General features: G+C 42.2%; 1 protein-coding gene across 1 annotated transcript in view; it reads left to right on the top strand.

The window, feature by feature from the left end:
- Positions 1–19,881, top strand: part of tmem108 (transmembrane protein 108) — a 48,673-nt gene that overhangs the window by 9,477 nt on the left and 19,315 nt on the right. Inside the window, exon 2 of the mRNA XM_040126951.1 lies at positions 19,614–19,697. Within this exon, the coding sequence (XP_039982885.1) occupies positions 19,658–19,697 (40 nt within the window). The 5' untranslated portion in view covers positions 19,614–19,657. The remainder of the gene's footprint in view (positions 1–19,613; positions 19,698–19,881) is intronic.

Below are 19,881 nucleotides of genomic sequence, written 5' to 3'. Positions count from 1 at the left end.
GTTGGGCTCTATTAATTTCTGGTCAGTACGAAAATCAATCAGTAGACTTTATTATTATTATTTTTTTATATTTTTATTTTTTTAGTCAAGTATTGTTGTTAAAACACAATTATAAACCAGGCAGAGAGGGGAAATTGCTCCAGACCCTCATAGAAAGCTCAAGGTTCACCATGTCAAAATTTGTTTGTGTTCATTTATTGAATTGCAAATTTTTTTGTTAATACTGTAGGCACCACTAACACATTTTTATAAACTGAACTGAGGCCCTAAGGCAACATCTGCATTATTACCAGTGGCCCTGAGTTAAAATCTGGTTGTACTGCCTTTTTATTACTTCAGTTCAAATTGTGCTTACGTGCATTTCCCTCAATAAACTTGTGCTTTTTATAATATCTATACAATGTACTCAGAGTGGGAGAAACAAAGGGGGTCAATAGGGGAACAGAGCACATTTTTTGGCCGATGAAAATTAATGCAGACTTGATGTTCAGTGTGATGGATTACAAAACTTAAGCAAATTTTAGGTGTGTTTTCGATAGAATACATAGAAAACAATAGAGGATGTATTGTAGACAATACGCATCCAAAATTAAAATGACTCTGGAAAATTGTTAGCTGTGATGTATAAGTGATTTATAATAAAGGAGCTACAACTTGCAAAACCACTGGAATGGTCCTTTTTTAAATTGCGATGCACACACAGCTTCTGTCGTCTGCGGCACCGAAGTATTCTCCTGCAGAAACTGTCGCCACAGCAACTCTTAAAATAATGTCAGTGAGGTTTGGGCGGCTCCTCTGCTTTCCCCTGGGCACCTGCTCCATTCTCCACTCTTTCACTAGTAATAGACCCTGCTGCTCATCCTGCTGTATTATCCCATTCCCGACATTACACAGAAGAGAGAAGCAGCAGAGTGACGGAGGGAGAGACGTCCGGCAAATCCTCTCCCAGCCAGATCTGTCTCCTCACGGGGCCAACCATTTGACATTTAACTACGATAGCCGTAAACAGGCCGCTGGAATGCCATTGACATTCATTTTGTCTGGCACAGTTTTTTTTTTCTTTCTTTCTTTCTTTCTTTCTTTCTTTCTTTCTTTCTTTCTTTCTTTCTTTCTCACTAGGTGGGATTCTTCCCCTCTGCAACTTTGCTCAGTGGCTGTTTAAACCCAGGGGTTGATCATTTCAGAGTGCAACAGCACTGTGAGGAAACTTGTGAAAAAGATGTTAGCACTAGACAAGTTTTATGGTTAAACATTTTGTCTACTACCATTTTAATATTTGATTTAAGTAACTTCTCACGAAAAAATACCAAACATTTGCTGTTTCCTGCTTCTCAAACATAGAGAATATTAGGCTCAAAACTTTTTTCAAGCTTAAACTCACTTACACACACTTACACACACTTACACACACTTACACACACTTACAATAAAAGCTGAAGACAGGAGTTGGCTTTTGAATTTTTATGGATTTATAAGCATTTACAAGCATTTGCACAATGATAGTGATTCCAATTAATAAAAAGATAAGATACTTTAAACAAAGTTAGAATAAAGGTGTTAAAACAATTAGTATACTAGCAAGACAATTTGATTAACTATTAGTGTCCCAGTGTTGACTCTCATCCTGGTTTTGATCATCTTTCATTTACGTGGAACGTGAGAAACCTGGTCATTCTTATCCCTGTGCACATAATCATTACAGTATCCAGGTGTCTGATCATCTATTTGCCGTTGTGTTTTGATTTCTCACCATCTCAGCCACTGTGTTCTTTGCCACATTCTTTAAAAAAATGCTCAGAAACCTTAATAAGGTGTTTACATGCCATAGTATCCCAATACATCCCAGGTAGCATATCCAGGTTTTTCAAAACCTGGAGAAGAGCTTATCCAGGTTTTTATGAAATCGGGATGAGATGTTTACATGCACAGTACCTAACCAGGATACCCCATCATTCAAGTCAATGTTAGCAGTCCATGTTAAAAGTAGTTACAACACATTCAATTATACATAGAGTCCACAAGAGTAAAAGTAAAAAGAGGAAAATGTAGAAAATCAACAGCATATAACAGTAATTAACAGTCACTTAAGAAGTTTGTGGTATTCGCAAGACGTTAGCATGTAGCAATAGTGTAATAGCTAGCTTGGTTAGCTGCAAACTAATTGCAGAAAAATTTAATTTAGCAAATAACAAAACAGCTGTAATAAAGAGTTTGTTCTGGTAGTGCTCCAACGGGAGCATTTCAGATGTAGATGAAAGATTTTTGTACATTTTTTGCTTGTTAACAGATCTGACAAAATGGCGGATGTAGCAATGCCAGTTAAACTGCCATGGAACTTTGCCAGTGGTTGCTACTGGCAACAGAATGTCCAACTGAGACCAGCGGTTGGTGGCTGGGACGAGCACTCGTCCAGTTTTCTTCTATTTTATAGACTAAATGACTAATTCAACAGATTATTAAAGTGTCGTCTGTCAGCAATGATACTGTAGCCCTTTGCACCAGTAATTAAAAGATGCATGATTCTTCCACTTTACACCAAAATCACACTGATATGGTGAACTTTTGGCAGGTGTGGCCAATGGCAAGATTAGTGTCATTTTATTTTATGTTGTCAAAGTTTAAATCTTCTTTAATTGCTCATTGAAATCAGACCCAGTGGTGTCTAAGATACAGATGGGTGACAAATTGAAATAGAAACCAGAATAAATGAGCGGCGAAACATTAGAAAATGCAGATAATGATGATAATTTAATACACATAACTTATACGGCACCTTTCCAAGTAAAGTTACATAGTGCCTTACATGGGACAAGCGAAAGTAAAACAATTCAGCGCTACAGTTTTAATAAAATCAGATAGATAAAAGTACAAAGGTTACAGGCTCTGGGATACGTGCCTGTTTTGATGAGTATGAAAATGAATGGAGTGACAAGTTATGGCCATCAGTCACTGGATCTCAACCTAACTGAACCTCATAGGAGATTTTGATCTGACATGTTAAACAGTACTGTCCACCGCAATCATCAAAAAAACACTAAATGAAGGAATGTCTTTTGTTTTTAAAAAAAATGGTGCTCATTCCTGCCGTAGAGTTGTAGAATTAATGCCAAAAAGCACTAAAGCTGTTGTTGAGGCTCATGGGGGGAATAACAGCTCAATAAGAGGGTGGATTATTGTTATTATTGTTATTTCTCCCCGTATGAGTGGAGGCCAAGATTTATGGTAATGCCATGGACTTCTCTGATGAAATGTAGTATTCATGTTCCTCATGTTGTTCATTATTTGACCTGCTGTAAGTCAGAACAAGAGGGCATCCATCATCTGTATATTATCACTTAATCATAGAGTCTGTGAAGCTTACCAAACAAATCCCCCCACAAGCCCCACTCTTCTTCTGAGCTGCGTCTCCAGCCTACCATGGCCACTGAACCACCACTTCATCCATAATCTTAAACAATGCTGACTCTCTCTCTCTCTCTCTCTGTCTCTCTGTGCGTGTATGGTGTCACAGATCTCATCCAGATCCTGCTGAGTCTGGCTTGTTCCTCTGCTGTTTACCTGTTCATTAATTCAGCCATGAGTTATGGCGCCGGCAAACCAAAGCTCTCCATCCCCTCGTAATTAAACGTCTGTTGGTGAGACATTTTATCTCCTGGGGGGCATTTTAAAAACTGATACACATGTGCACACTCACATACACACACACACACACACACACACATGCGCGTTCTCTGATATGCTGCTGGTGGGCGTCCCGGGCTAGTGTTTGGTAATTAGTGAGCTGAGTAGTTGCACTGATTGCTTCATTATTTCTCCGACAGGCATCTGCGAGAGAGATTTGATGATTGTCGCATGTTTGACAGTAATAAATGCTAAACCTATTTATTATGCTCTTCAAACTTTGAGGCTATAGACCTATAGGAACCCATGTTATTTACGAAAGTTAAATTCCTCAAAAGAGCTTACACCCTGACTCTGATCCTCTTGCATCACATTTTCTCAATGCAACCAAAGCTCTATGCAATTAACCACCGTCGTCGTGTAGTTGCTCACCGCAAACACGCAAATCCTGTAAATAGCTGGTGTGCTCCCGTTCAGGAGTGTTATGGCTGTGAAGGAGAGCCTTCTAAATGTACATCAGCAGGTCTCAGATCCTCCCCAGTTTCAAGACTTCGTACGAATCTAACTGGTTTGTTTTTATCACAGCAGTGCAGCCTGATGCTGTGATTAGGATGGTAATTATCAGCCTCGTGGCCCCGTTTCACAGACGAGGATTATATTTGTACGCTACAAGTAATTAGTGGCTATTTTTCAATACCGGTTTCAGTTTCAAAGTAATAGACAACTGTTTGATTATTTGTTGTTTTTACATCATTTTCAGCCGCACCAGTGCAGATGCTTGTACTCAGCAGGGTCACATGCTGATAAGTAGCACGATAAATTTGTTAAGCTAAGATGGTGATCTAGCTACTAGGTTTGCAGCTTTTCTCTGCTTTATATCTTTGTAAAGCAAATCTATTTGGATCTTGGACTGTTTGTCAGACAAAACAAGCAACTCAATAGGTCTCCCTGTTCTCTTGGAAATTAATATTTCCCTTTTACAGTATTTTATGAATAAATAATCCAATAATCATGAAAATAGTAGATTAACCAGTACTGAAAAAAATCATTATTTGCAGCTGAGCAATATTTTTTTTTACAAAGTCCTCGCACTTCAGAAAGACTTATAGTGAGATGTGTTGGATCATAAACTTTAACTGTGACGGAGCGAAAAAATCATAGACACTTGTTTACAATGAAGTGAGTTCAAGTGATCAACACTGAGCAGGATTTTTTTTGGTTTTCTCAGGGATATTCCTTCACCAACAGTGCTTGTCTGCTCGATACTTTGTTTGCAGGATTGTTCAAATTCCGCCACTTCTAATACATCCCGCTTTGTTATTTGCTGCTTTTCTGACAACAGCATCTGCACCACATGGTGCTGTCTGCTCCACGACATTAATCCAAATAATGTGTCAAACTCTGCTCCTCCGACATCTCCTCCTATAACTGAACTCCCACCGAACCTGCCTCAGTAGGATCTCAATTTAAAACGTCAGACCTGTAAAGTCCCCAATCCGTCATATCTTTGGTCATCTCCAGGTGAACATCATCCACCTCCTAACCAAACATTATTTCGTTCGCTGTTGCTCTATTCTTTGGAAGCTGAAGAAGAAAGGTCACCCTTGTCCGGATAGAAGCCTTCAGGCTCCGTCACTCTGAACCTGAATCACCTCCAAAATGCGCCGATCACAGACCCATGAACATTTTCGCGTGTGTGTGTGTTGCACCATATGCAATTTACTCTCGGTGTAATTGCCTTATTATGCTTTTAGTCTGTTTTGGAGAATTGAGCAACTGGACTACTCATCCATGAGCAAATTCTCCAGTTTAAGGTAGGCTGTCCTTGCTGCGTTTTGGGGAGTGCATTTTCCTTCATCTGTCAGCCTGAATCACATGGAGAAGGCCTAATTGACCCAATGTGTGTGTAAATATGTCTGAATACAGCGAGTCAGACACACTCTCAGGACTAGCAGCTCTTGGAGTTAATCCGTCTCTCTAATAGTGGGGGTTGGAGCAGAGGGGGGAGGAGGAGGGAGGAGAGAAGAGAACAATACAACATCTCTCCTTTCGTCTCTCCTGCTCTCTGGCTCTGGACACGTGGTCAGCGGCTGGCGGGAAATCTCTGGACCTTGGACGTTCTCTGCGGATGTTGCTCCTCTCGTTCACTCGTCCCATCTGGCCCTCAGCAGTTTCTGCGGCACCGCTCAAGGAAACAAGGTACAATACACTCCCCCCGTCCAAAACACATCCTCCCCCCCCTGATTTTTGTTCCTGCCATTGTCACCAGACAAGAGGCTGCGTCAAGAGGTAAAATTAGGGATGTGTGCGTAGAGTAAGGAACTTCCTGGAGTTTTCATTTTTTCCTCACTGAGTTGGGTGCTTCACTGTTTCTGGACACATCGTGTTTGCAGCCCAACTGAGACAGGAAGCTTGGGATACACTGGAAACAAGATGTATTTCCTCCTTCGTAATGCAAATTCTTGTGTACAGCACAGGGTTGCTGTGCCTACCTCATGGACATTTCTGGATGTGGCAGGGCCTTGTTTCCTGTCCTGCTCCGGACATAGCTCTTGTGTGATTCATAGATACTTTCAGTAAGATTACCAGATCGTATGTTCACAGGCGCGACTGAATTCCACTGTCTGTTGTCACATTTTTGTTCCATTACATCTTGAAATTCATATTACAGCATTGTTCTGGAAAAAGGGCATATCCTAAGTCAGTTATTTCCTATTTGTTACTTCCGCTTCCTTAGCGTCCTTGGTTGCATTCATGTCTCAGTTGTAAAAGACACTGAGCAAATTGTATTTTATGTCCACTTACAACCCACTCGTCACAGGTTGCATACTTCTATGAAAGAGTGATGGTCCCCTGTTCATTCTTCCTCTTGGGATCATTATGTTTGAAAAAAATAATCTCAACTCAACGTCCACTGAATAGCTGTTTCAGAGCTTTCAACCACATCTCATATTACTCATAGACAATGAAGCTAGTAAGCTCATCTTGAGTTGAGTTTATTCTCTCCAATATACAGTATTTCACAGTAGAAAAGTCAGACTTCTGTTTGGTTTTTTTTGAGGTTTTTTTTGTCCCGCCCCCCCCAACCTCACTATTCATCTCATGACCCCTAGATTTATCTAGCTACCCCTTTTGTGGGACCCCAACCCCAAAGGATGGGAACCACTGTTATGTTGCATTATCTTCTGAAATTTCATCATTAGTAATAATGATCACTTGAGTCCCAGCTGACTTCAAACCAGACTTTGTTTTTGCCCTCAGGCCCTCACCCTGTTGAAGTAAGCACACACTCCCTTCCTGTTACATCTGTTATGTTGATTTGATGGGATTAAGCTTGTTTATGGCATTATGCCCTCTATGTCGGTGACAACCCCAGGCGTCTTATTTTGCATTAACTAAAACCTTGAAGAAGAGGGCTTGGCTCACACCCAGAGGGTACAACCCTCTGGTTTGTCATTTTGCACCACTTAATTTTTAATCTCTCCCCCTCAAACCAAATCAAATTGCTGCTTATGCTTTGTTAAATGACATTAGTCATTTAGACATGCAACCTAACTGCAAAATGTGTCCTCCTTTCGTATGTGAACTCCCTTAGTATCCATCCTTTCATCAGAGCTTGTCTGGATTGTGATGGCAGTTCAGCTAATCTCCATCACTGCATGAGTCACCGTCCCTTCTGAGGCCACTGGACGAGTCTTAAGAAAACAAAAACAGCCTCACATTTGGGGACTTCTATTGAGAAGCACTTTGACAAATGGTCCTTCGATGTTGCAGCAGTGCTCCTGCAGTGCACTAATGGTGCTTCCACTCTCACTGGGCCCAAAGTTTTGACTCAGTGTATCAAAGCTTGTGTTTATTTTTCTTGCTCTCTGTGATAAAATATCGCTGGTCTCCTTTAATGATTTACCTGCTCGGTATAAGACGGTGAGGTGCTTTCAGGGGGGCCTTGTGTTAACTGTGATGCCTGCTGGGAGGCAGGAGGATAGATGGTGGCTGACAGCACCCTTGGCGTTGCAGTGCTACTGCAGTGTCATGCTATTTTTCGGTGGAGTTGGCTTGTCGGTTTGTCTCAATTTAATATCTCTGGAGAAGTGTCTGCTTTTATTGAATACCTGTAGCTAAAAATACCTGCCTCACCAATCAGAGCAGAGAACAGATTGAACAGTGAGATGTGATTGGATTGGATGTTCCATGGAGCTTGCTAACCCGTTTCTTGATGAATATAAGACAGTAATCTAAAACACAAAAATTGTACTTCGCAAATACAGACTTTAATGGCAGCCATATTTAGAGATTCCTCTTTTGAAAAGTATATTTATTAACTCTTCATTCAGATATCAGTCGGCATATTTCTCCCTCTTTCCTGGTGGATATCAAGAGTTTCAGAAAATCTTCCATCTTGTCTGTCTTTCTCACAAGGATGCATTTGTTTGCTACTTTTTTGCATTTGCTTTGAAGTTTCATTACGTGCTGCAATTATTATATTTTAAATTCAAAATAAGGCAAATGTGCAGATTTTTTTTTTTTTTTTTTAAAGAGGTGAGTGAATACTCACACAGAAATTTTCCCTGGTGCAGTTGGAATAAATTCATACTAATGCCCCACTTGGATGTTAGATCAAAAATTGGTCATTCAACCTTTGGAAAAAATAAAGAAAGGAAAAAAATTTTGTAGCTTGACTCATGCAGAGCATCTTGAAAAGCACTCTACCACTCTATTCCTGCCAGTGGCTGCTCTCACACGGTGTCAGCTCGCCCTGGAGCGCACTTTGGCCACCGGCAGGTTGGCCATCACCTTCACTGGCAGACAGCGAAGCGTGACAGGTGTTCAGCCTGCTGCAGACGGGCTGTCAGATGGAGGACACCCACGTCACCTGCCATACAAGAAATCTGATGTGTAGTGTTAACCTTCACCTCTCAGACACACAACCCTGTACAGACTGATAGATGTGCATTTGCAATCAGAAGTTGTTGGACACCATATATTTTAGTTCTTCTTTTGTTAAAGAAAACTGCTCATGATAAAAAATAAGGAATATTTATGGGTTTATAAGTGAATTAAGGGCATTTTGGATTTGGCACAATTAATCAAAAATCTCAAACTTTTCTACACCTGCCGCAGTCACATACTTAGCAGTAATCTCTCCACTGTTTCAACGTGCCTCTCCCTAAAACACAAAATTGTTCTAAAATGCCTTGAAAATTTCTTGCTGGGCTGAATGCAGAAGTGAGGTGAAGCAGGGCAAGTATGCCCTCCGATAAATGTTTTATCCATTTGATGCTGGAGCAGCTTTCCACGGGCAGTCGGGGATCAATGGTACACAGGTGGAAAGTGGACACTTTCCTATGTTGACTCTGCTGTTCAGTCAGCCTTCGGTTTTGCAAGCAGAAGACCCTGAAGTTTTCATCTGATTCATCTGTGATTCTACTGTAGGTCTACCAAAATTGTTGATTTTTTTTTTGGCCACCTACCAAACCTAAGTTTACTTTTCACCATCCTTTTAACTTCTGAGGTAAATATCTGGTTGTTTAACTGCTAAATATTCCATCAGCTCGCTCTACGATAGCTGGTAGCTAATTCCATCTGTTGTTGTTTTTTTTGTTTTTTTGTTTGTTGTGGGGTTTTTTTTTGCTGAGAAAAATGGTGTACGTTGTGTTTATCAGAGATTTTTTTGCTGGAAGCAGCTGCCTGGTGTTGCTTGTTAGAACAATGCTTATAAGACCAGTGAAACTGAACCGAATAAGGTTGTGGGCCATAACACCAAAACAACGAGCTGAAATGCTCTGAGGCGAACTGCAGAGTTGGGTGATAATTCTCTGTGGGTTTGTCACTATGATCAGCCCCTTTTACATTAAATATAGTAATTTGATCCGTTGTTTATATAAAATATTGATTGGTGCAGCTTTAAATACTGTAGTGCAATAACTAATAACTGCTTGGAAAAACATATTTTACTGGTTATGTGTTTTGAATTTTGAAATTTATCACGCTGATCTGAAGTCATAGATTAATTAATATCCAACAGCACTTCCTTCCTTTAATTTTCCAGCTTCCAGACTCTGGCAACTTTAAAATGCCCTCTTTGGTTCAAGGGACAGAGCATAAAGACCAAGCCTGAAGTAAGATGAGAGGACAGAAAGAGGGAGATACTTATTTGGATGAAAGGATGACATGACATTAAAGAAATGGGGGAGCAAAGAGAGATGGGAGATGAAGGAGAAGAAAGGCCCTGCAGCTCTGGGCTTTTCTACAACATCAAGACTGTTAGAACTGATGTCGGAGATCCCTTTACAGAGCGGTAACAGCCTCTCCTTCTGACATGTCCCAACTTCAGGGAGTTAGACAGCCATGCAGTTATACAAAATTAATCATTCCCAACCTGCCGAGGTCCCATGCCTGGAGAAGAGCAATGGAGGTTATCACCAAACAGACACTCAACTAAACCAGTGGTGTCAGCTTCTTGGATGTCATATCAAGAGCTGTAGTTAAAAGCACATTAATTGAGTCTAGATCAATAGTCCTTCTAAATGTAAAAATGAATGCTTCATAAGTTAAAGGAGAGTCTACAGAGATGTATCTATCCAGCGGTGATAAAATCTTTGATTGATGAGGTTGAGTACTTCATCAAAGGTCCAGCCTATTTTGCTGGTGTAAATTTAGATCTAGCCGCGCAGGAGAGCCAGACTTTGCATATCAATCTGTCTGTCGACCTGACAGTTTCCAGCCGCACCGTGAGATGTGACGCTCTGGAGATCTGGCTGGGAGACAGAATCCAAAGATGCAGCTTTGATCAGAGGTTTTTCCCCAGGTGTTTTTGATCTTAAACAGAAAAAAGGGGGGGGGGGGACATTTGCTTTCATTTTTGTAAACTAATTTTTTTTTGCAGGGTAAGGCAACTAAGCTCCAAATGCAGTCTAATTATTCACTTTCTCTCAAAGCTGCTGATCAGAAACCTTGTAAAATAGTTAGTTTTTTTTTTCTCTTTTGAACTGTTGTCCTTTTTTTTGTTGAACAAACCACTGAAAAAAGCACAGTCTGAACCAAGGCACCAAAAGTTGGTAGAAAGTACTTATATGCTCGTTTTAATACAATACTTCACGAATATCATTAGAAGAGTCAAATTAACTCTTGTGTGGTAAAACATTAATACACAAGGACCTGTGATAGGATTGAAAACATTACATCATTATTATTATTATTATTTTTATTTTTTTAATTAGTCTGGATTGTCCCAGACCAATGTGTCAAACCCTTGACGGTTCTGCCAGGTGTCATTACGCATTCGGTAAGCGTTGTAAATTTAACTGTCAGCCTAAAACCCCTCTCACTTATTTTTCGGCGATGTTATTATTTTGATTGCGTTACCAGTTGTGACAAGCGTAGCGGGACTTGACGCGCTGCAGTTGCACGTTACTCTCCGTAATCAGCATGCCGACCGCAGCGGCAGTCAGTCAGTCACTCAGTCGGGGGGGGGGGGGGGGGGGTCACATGAGGACGGAACGGAGAAAGAGGGAGAGTGTGAGAGGGAGACGGAGATAGAGGGGAGGATATTTACAACTCGGCGGCGAGGGTGAGCTGCATCCCAATGTCTGCTCCTTTACTGCCTGGCTCAATAACTCTCCGGAGAGAGGGAATAAGCTTGAGCTGAGAATTTGCAGGTGTCACAGGTCTCCAGGAGTGTGAGTGTCTGTGCACTTTCGATAACAAAAAAGCCAAATATCAACCAGTGGGGAGGTCTTATAGGAGAAATCCATCACTTTGGATACAATGTTAGAAGTCGTCTAATAATCTGTGTCGTTCAATACATTGTGGTATTTTGTGATAAAGCTTATACTATTTACTTTTTTGCTGCGCTCACTGTCTCTTCAACCTTTTTCCTCCTTTGCGGTTTCAGTGGATTTTTCTAATCTCCCCATAATCGCCACTGTCTGCCAACATCATAATTTGATGTTGTAACGAAATGTCAAGCTAGAACAACAATTGCGGCACAGAACCACAGGGGACAACACTAATAAAGTTATTCCTGTGTGCTGTTGGCCTGTCCGGTCTCAGATTAACACTAATCAAATCCATCCACTGACAGCCCTTCTCCCTCAATCATTCCAAGTGCTGGATATTCACTTTGCGGTGTCCTCTTTCCAGTGATATAACCAGCCTGTCACAGGTTCTTCCCTGGGGCTCTGTTGCCTGTCTCACTCTTTGTTCCAAACCCGACCTTATGTGTGTCTTACACAGCGTAGACGAAGCCCCCACCACTGATTCAATCCCCTGCTGGATCTGTCAGACAGTCTGGCCTTGCCTCGGTTTTAATGACTGCCCAGTATGCAGTGAAGCCGCCTGAGTCTGACACCTTCTGTTACAGTGTGCAAATCATAGAAAATGCTAGAATTTGGCCTGACCTGAGACTTGGCATATTTGAGACTTTACTCCATGAAGACTTGAACTGTTTTATACAAACAAAATTAGGGACTTGGGACTTAACCCAGACTTGACTACTGTGAGACATGACTTTCTTAAGACTCCCTGAAGCTTTGACTTAAAGGATCTATATGTAAGTTTTTACTATTGTGACATACCCAACGTTAGCTTTGAAAGCTGTTTACTTGCCAGTCTAGCATAAAAGATGCGAGTCCAGCATCAAAATTTACTCATCCAGAACTGTCTCCAGGAGCGCCGATGTTAAGTTAGCATGCTGACCAGCTAGGCCCGGCCCGGCGGCCCGTCTCGTCACTTTCCAATAGCGAGTCACTGTAGCGTCCGGGCTGCCCTGAAGAAGTAGAATTGCTCAGAGGGCGTATAATAACCAATTGTCTTGTAAAGGCAATGACGGCTGAAGCTCTTGGTAAGCGACCATCAACGCCACCCACTACTGGCAACCAACCACGTTCAGCGGCAGAGAAAACTTACAAACAGCATGTTTGAAACTTGAGACTCGGATTTAATTTAACATAATGACTTGAGACTTGACTTTGACTTGACCACAGTGAGATTTGACGTACTTCACTGTTGTGGGACTTGTATCACTTGAAACTTCACTCCCTGATGATTGGACTTGAAATTGAGTTGGGCCTGGGTCACAAAACTGAAAACTTGAAACGTGACTTCATCTCGACTGATGCAAGACTTGACTCACTGTCTAAATATTTGAATTGACTTGAGAGCAAAAACTTAGTTTCTCACTTGGTAAGATGCTGGCTTGCAATTTGCTAATGAAGTGACTTGACTTGGACTGGCCCTACAGGACCTGAGACTTGACTTTAGCCATGTGAGACTTGGACCTACTCCAGAAGATTTAAAACAGCTCTGAAGTGACCAGGCAGCTCATACTGTAAAACTTTCTGCTGCTGTGGTAGCTGTACATATCAGCAGGAATTGATTGTAGTTGGCCAATATTTATCTCCCTTTTTGTGTCTCACATGTGTTCACAGACCCACAGGTAGGGCTTCGGCCACGATTCCTCTGATAAATCGCTTTAGTCATTGCTCCTGGCTGCGTGTATGTGCGCTGAGTAATGAAGAGGCCGGTGACGCTGTTCCACACCTCCTCAGTTGCCCCTGAGCACAGGTGCTCCGCTCTTCCTGAGTGGGAGTTCTCCACTGAATGAGTTAGAAAATTCATTCATCCTGTGAGAGCCACAGCGGGTTTCTTCATCGTTAATACCATGTGAGCATGGAGCCGATATTTGGTGTCTCGGCATGTGTGTAGTAAGCTAAAGACACAAAAACCATCTCCAATAACAGTGACTAACACTCACTCATAAAAGTAGGTTCCTGCTCTTGTGCTCTGCTCCATGCCTTCTCCTTAAATGACAATTGACAAGCGAATCATCTTTAATGCTACACTGTCCTGCTTTCTCAGTACTGACATATACAATATGTTAACTTGGGGACTATGACATGGATATGAGCTGACAGTTTGTTCACTGAGGACATAAAATCTATCTGTATGAGCATGATACTGCCATCGCAGAAATACAGCATGAGCAAAAACCTAGAGGCATTTTCCTTGTTGAGGTTAACTGTTTCATAGCTGGATATTTGTTTTTAGATGCTCGATGTGCATATAGGTATGGACTTTACTCCATTGTTGGTTCCCAGGAACTCCCCTTTTGATAATGTTTTGGCCATTGACACTTGTAGCCTGATTAATAAGACTGAATTGCCATTTTCTTTCACTTCAGTCTGAGAAAGAGTTGATGTTTTCTGTTTTGGGAGAGCTTGTTGCTTTGTCCCAACCAATCAAAGGCAAGAAACACATCTGTCATGCCAATATCATTTTCAGTCAACACGGAAACGGTTAACAACACCAGACCTATTTTACCTGCTGAAAAAAGTGTTATTTGTGAGACAAAATTCAGGTCCAAGGTCTAGAACCAGGTTACTGTAGCCCTTTACTTCATCAAAAATCTAAGCTCTTGGTATCAAAAACTCACTGCCTAGAGACTTAAAAGATGGCTTTGAAAAGTGTGTATCTTTCTCCTTCAGGAAGAATCATATCTGTGGTCAGCTTGGCTTCACAACATCTACAAACGATTTCAGCAATGACCCAGATTCACAGCCAAAAATTTAACAAGAAAAAGCTTCTCAAACCAATACTGCATCATAGTCTATTTTTGTGTTGTTTTTTTGTATGGTCAGTATGATCCAAATATTCATGTTTTTGACAAAATATGGCCTAAAATTTTTGGGAATTATACAATGATAATAGAGACATTAAGTTTTTCAAATATGTGCTTTTTCCCTCTGAAGACCATAGGACCCTTAAGGGGCTCTGAAGTGGCTCCAGACCTCACTTTGATCCACTCGTTCCACATGTAATTATTCCATCAGTAGTCAAAGCATCCTCACGCTTAAAGTTTTTTAAACTCTTAAGTGTTTGATTAAAGAAAGAGTATTTTTAAGCCAATATAATGCAGACTTTGTCAGATTTGTACACACATGCTCAGTGTAACAATGTTCCTACTGTTATGTAACCATGTGAGATACCATGGTGACTGGCTTGGACAAGGAGGGTGATGTGTGCTCTCCGCTGTTATGGTCAGATGGAACTGCATGCTGGGAGCCTAATGTCCTTTTAATGACTGGTGTGTTGCTGTACCGTGGGCAGGGCCTGGAGGAGAGTGATGGCGCTGATTGATAACCGGCGTATCCTCCGCCGGCCGTCGTGACACAGCATCAGCAATTCATCCTGCCAGGCTTGCCATCTAGGCCCATAGCTGCCGGCGACACAGTGACTCAGCAATATGACTGTCTTCATGGACAAGGGTTTGAAGTCTACCAGGAAAACTTTTCGTGCTTTGTAGTTCTTGCTGCTTGCATTTAATTTAAGCCTGTTGTTGCACTGAATCAATGCTCGTAATCAATCATTTGTTGGCTGGACAATTAAGTTATTAAAGCCCCAGAGTCTCTCCTGTGTTACAGTCACTGGCACTGGCTTTTAAACCTCCCACTGACGAAAAATGGTTTCACAACAGAATTGTTCATAGTCGTAATCAGGTGTAATCAGCTTCTCTATTGTACAATAAGTCTTCCGTGATTGGTACCAAGCAGCTGGTTGCTTTGCAAGGTCACCAAGATGGTGTCAACACCCTGGGGTATAGCCTTACTCCTGAGTCACAGCCAAAGTCTCAGCCAGTTTGGAGCCTCATCAACACAAGTGCAGGAAACACATGGACAGAGCAAGAGTACAGCCACAGTGCTATCAGGGACCGATTGCTGATTTCCATCAAAGGGTAAAACAACATCATAGGAAAAATGGACGCCTTCTGTGTGGGCATGTCCCTGGGGTCGTTTGTTAAAGGGCAGGGTCAAGGAAAGCTGCTTTTTGCACAACTTGAAATGGAGCTTAACTCTCTGAGATCACACAAAGTCTTGGCTTTGATGCAGTGAAATCATGATTTAACCAGTTTTTTATATGGCACAGTCAGAGATCCACTGTGATCATACTGTAAGTCTGCCGTAAATGCTGAAAGATAAAAAAGAACATTTTTAATGAATGACTTTCGAAAAACAGTTTTCTTGGTCTTTATACATCTCTGAATTTTGCTGAATATTGCTGCATATATCTGGCCAATAACTTCAAAGCCACAGCTTTCACACTTCACCTCTCTTTATTCCGTACCTTACTCCTCAGACTCAACCTGTTTAAAAATGGCTCTCCAGTTCATAAAAAGAGATAAGCCAAGGCGTGAGAGTTTGGCATCAAAACTGGAGAGAGAAAAGCATCAGTTAGAGCACATTGAAAGTCCAGTTATCAGTCGACTGTGAGAGCACAACACTGTAGTTCAGGCTGTCACCGTCGACTCCCACACTTCCCTTCCCTCCTTCTCCGCTCTCGTTATGGAAGAGCTCTCAGGCTGCAGCCGCTGTGAGCAAGCAGCCATCCTGCTGCCACGGCCCCCTCTACATAACCGCAGAATAGAGGGAAGTCCAAAATTAAAGGCATTGTTATCCCTGCGGCTGGTGGCCATGGAGAGACTGAGTGACAGGCTTAATTCATTGTGCTGTCTCGGGTGACCTTGGCTTAAGCCTATAGTCCGTGCCCCCTCCAGATACACTATTCAGAGCTGCGGTCCGGGACCCTCAGGAACCAGGGCCTGTACCAGAGACAAGCAGATTGTTACTGGAAATGTTCACTCGCCCTGTGGTGAGTGAACATTTCTGTAATTCCAAATCTCTTCCTTTTTCCTTTTTAATTTAATTTTATTTTATTTTTTCCCCAATTCTGTTTGAGCCTCCGTCCCTCTGAATGAATTTAAATATAATGTACTATTAGGGTTGCTATGGTGACGGCTGCTGTCCGCATGCTTTTCAGTTGCCATGCAATTTTTTTCCCTCTCCACTAGAAAGCTGGGCTGCTATGTGCAATGTGCTAATGTAAAGTACTGTTAATTTTGTTTTTACCTGTGAACCTTTCTAATAATAATAATAATACAACTGCTCTACACTACTACTTTTTTTGGAGGATTGGGCGGGGGGGGGTTGCTTATCCGGTTCGGGGCTGTAAGGACAGAGGGTGTTGTATGCTGTACAGGTTAAGCCCCTTGAGGCAAATTTGTGATGTTGGCCTATGTAAATTAAAATTTCCTTGACTTGACTGCTATTTGGAGAGGGTGCAGTCATTCATCTGCCTTCTCGGATATACCCGGAGTTCCCTTCTTATCGCATGCCAATGAGAAAATTTCATAACCGCACGAACACGAGCTGCTCACCTCCAGGTCTAACTAGGCGTTCAGACCAGAACAGCACTGTATTAAATAAACACAAGGTGCTGCACTGGTGGGAGCACATTGTTGTTTTAGGTACTGACAAGACAATGAAATGTTATACTGGAAGTCTGGTTTGAGTTATAGATCCATGACTTTGGAGCCTTATCAGACACTGCAAAACACTGCAGAGAGGAAGTATGACGAAGGATTTTTCAAGTATGGAAAGTTATCGAGGTAAACAGTGGAATCGCGCTATTTCGGTTTTAAAGTTATCCACCAAGACTGTGCTCTTTCGTGTATTTGATTGGCCACCGAAGTTCATCGCTCGATGACATGGCATAGGTTTGCGGCAAAAGTAGAGCCAGTTTTAACTTTTTTTTTTTGACAACCCTGAATTATATTGCTGGAATTCGCTACGTCAACATAGTGGTCTCACTGAAATCAATTAATTTTTTTTCAGACACCGCTCATAATGTCCGTCTGAAAACTGCCTTGCTCTGCCTCCACGCATTGCCTCCATACACCGAGCTTGAGTCTGTAGTGCAGCAACAAAGACATAATCCCCCCTTCTGGCTTCCCATCTGCAAACAACTCCGAGGTACTGGACCCAATGATCGAGTGTTTAGCCTTGCAGAAACAAAACTGTCAGCAGTTGCCAGTGAACCTCTCATCCTGTCCGGGGTTTTGCCAGTGCCCTGACCCTGACTGTCATCCTGTATTATCTTTTACCTGCACGTGTGCGCAGAGCTGAACTATGATTCAGCTCCCCAGCAGGATGCCTGAGCAGCCTGTCTCAGAGCTTTTCCTCCTTCCTCATCAAAAACCTTGCTCTGTTCTGTGTTAACAAGTATAATTGGAGCACTCCTTGTCACTATCTCTTCACCCTCCACCCACCTTCCCCTAGCCTCAGCCCTTGCGCCCTGCGGATGTAAGTGTTTCTATGAGCCTGCCTTGGCCTGGCAGCGCTGATGAGGTATAATCACCGTGGAGAGGCTCAGCTGCTCTCTTTGCACCGTGCTTTGAGCTCATTAGAACAGGAACATGATGCTTAAAAAAATTAGAGCAAAAAGCGACTACAGAGTTTCTATCACTGCGGCATTATAATGTTCCTATGAGTGGATGGGTTTGGGATGGTTTTAGTGTCATTTCTCCGGACGTGAAGCTGGGAAAACTCATTTTCCGCTTCTGCTGCTACTTTATTCTTGCAGCCTCATCTCTTTTGCAGTTACTCGTACTGTATTATGACTGATCCCATGCCATTATAGTCAAAGCTGTGAGTTAAGAGTGAGGAAAGCAGCGAGCATCTCTGTTTTCATTTTAAATACTCGGAACAAAAACAAAATTGTGTGCGTATGTGTTTTAAAAGTCTGCCTTGATAGCCAGTTTAGATGCTTATTTTACATTGCTGTTTTCATTTGGTTTGTTATTTGGTTCTCTGTTGCAATAGAAGGTTGGAGCCAGGAGGAGAAATAGAGAAGTGTTTTTTCCAATTTGTCATTTGATACCATGCTGTGCAGGTAAACACAAACCTGTGCTGCTGAATGGATGTTAATCTAGCTATTGTTGTGTGTGTATATATAAAAATTTCGTCACATTTAATAACCGTTAGGTTGCTCAACATTTTGTGCATCATGCCTGCACATGTTCAGCTGTTTAATTCCACCTCTGGTAGTCAACAATGTTTTCAAACGTCCCAAAATATTCTGTGCTTGCATAGTTCAGATTTGTAGCTCCACATGGTTTACAAGCATTAATGGCTTGCAACAATGGCAGCAATATAAACAGCATGACTCAGATGTGATGTGTTGCCTCCCCGCAGTCTCCAGTGCGGGGCTGCATTTATGAGAAATAAAGCTTTATGAAAGGATCAGTACCCCACGCTTTTGTTGTCTCTCCCTCTCATCTCACACATCTCCCACAGAAACACAGGTTGCTTGCAACCAGACCCCTCTTCCTGGGAGGTGCAAATCCAATTTCATACGTCACACTCACAGCACGTTATTCATGCAGGTAGGGGGAACGGCGCTTAGGTGTGTGTGTGTGTACATGTTCGAATACACTCCTTTAGAAGTATGTGTCTGTTTATGTGGATTTGTGCGAGTGAGTGCTGTGGACATGTGTGTTGCCCGAGGGCATTTCTGCCAAGAGAAGCAAACATGCACACACTCTTCCAGAGGTGAAAGGAGGTGTGTGTGTGCGTGTGTGTGTGTGTGTGTGTGTGTGTGTGTGTGTGTGTGTGTGTGTGTGTGTGTGTGTGTGTGTGTGTGTGTGTGTGTGTTTGGCCTTTTTAATTAGCAGAAGGCCCTCAGTGAGTGAGCACCCATGGGTACTTGTCTCGCTGACACACACGCAGTGGCTATCTCAGAACAGGGTTTACTGGTCAATGTTAAATGCTCCGTAATTGGTTTTACAGAGCAGAACAGCCTGTAGGATGCCAAAGCGAATCGGAAGCCTAGCAGCTGAGGCTGACCACCACCAAAGTCCTACTTGGGCTTTTATTGTGAAATGTGAGTTATGTATAATTCATATTATCCGCTGTGAGAGGTGTAACTGTTGCCTGGCAGTCATTACACGGATTAAACTGTCAAGGTTAAGCTGCACAATCTTGTCAACAATCCCTTCTTCCTTTTCTGTGTCTGCTCTACTTTAACCTGCCCAGACATAATCACAGTTTATCACACTGATGTTTGACCATGACTTGAACGTGATTTTGATACCTCAGCGCTGAATTTCATCTTACCTCTCTTTGGTCTTTACTCTCTCCTTCTCTCTCTCTTCTCACTAGAGAACCATGAGCACTGTGGAGGAGGAGCCGGATCACATGATACCATGAAGACGAGCCTGCAGGTCCTGCGCTGCCAGCTGCTGAGTGAGTACACCAAAGGGGGGTCGGAGCATCAACAGGGTGCCCTGGGTGTGCAACCAGGAGCTCGGCATGCCAATAAGCATTGCATATGCAAAGAGAAAATAGGACATATCGGGGAAAGTTGTGTTGTGTCTTGCAAATGGCAATCTAACAGACCTCATGTAATTTTCATTTGTAAAATAATACA

Source organism: Xiphias gladius, chromosome 5, assembly GCF_016859285.1.
Source record: "Xiphias gladius isolate SHS-SW01 ecotype Sanya breed wild chromosome 5, ASM1685928v1, whole genome shotgun sequence".
Taxonomy (NCBI): domain Eukaryota; kingdom Metazoa; phylum Chordata; class Actinopteri; order Istiophoriformes; family Xiphiidae; genus Xiphias; species Xiphias gladius.
The sequence above is the reverse complement of the archived record's forward strand: the minus strand, read 5'-3'. Positions and strand labels throughout refer to the sequence as shown.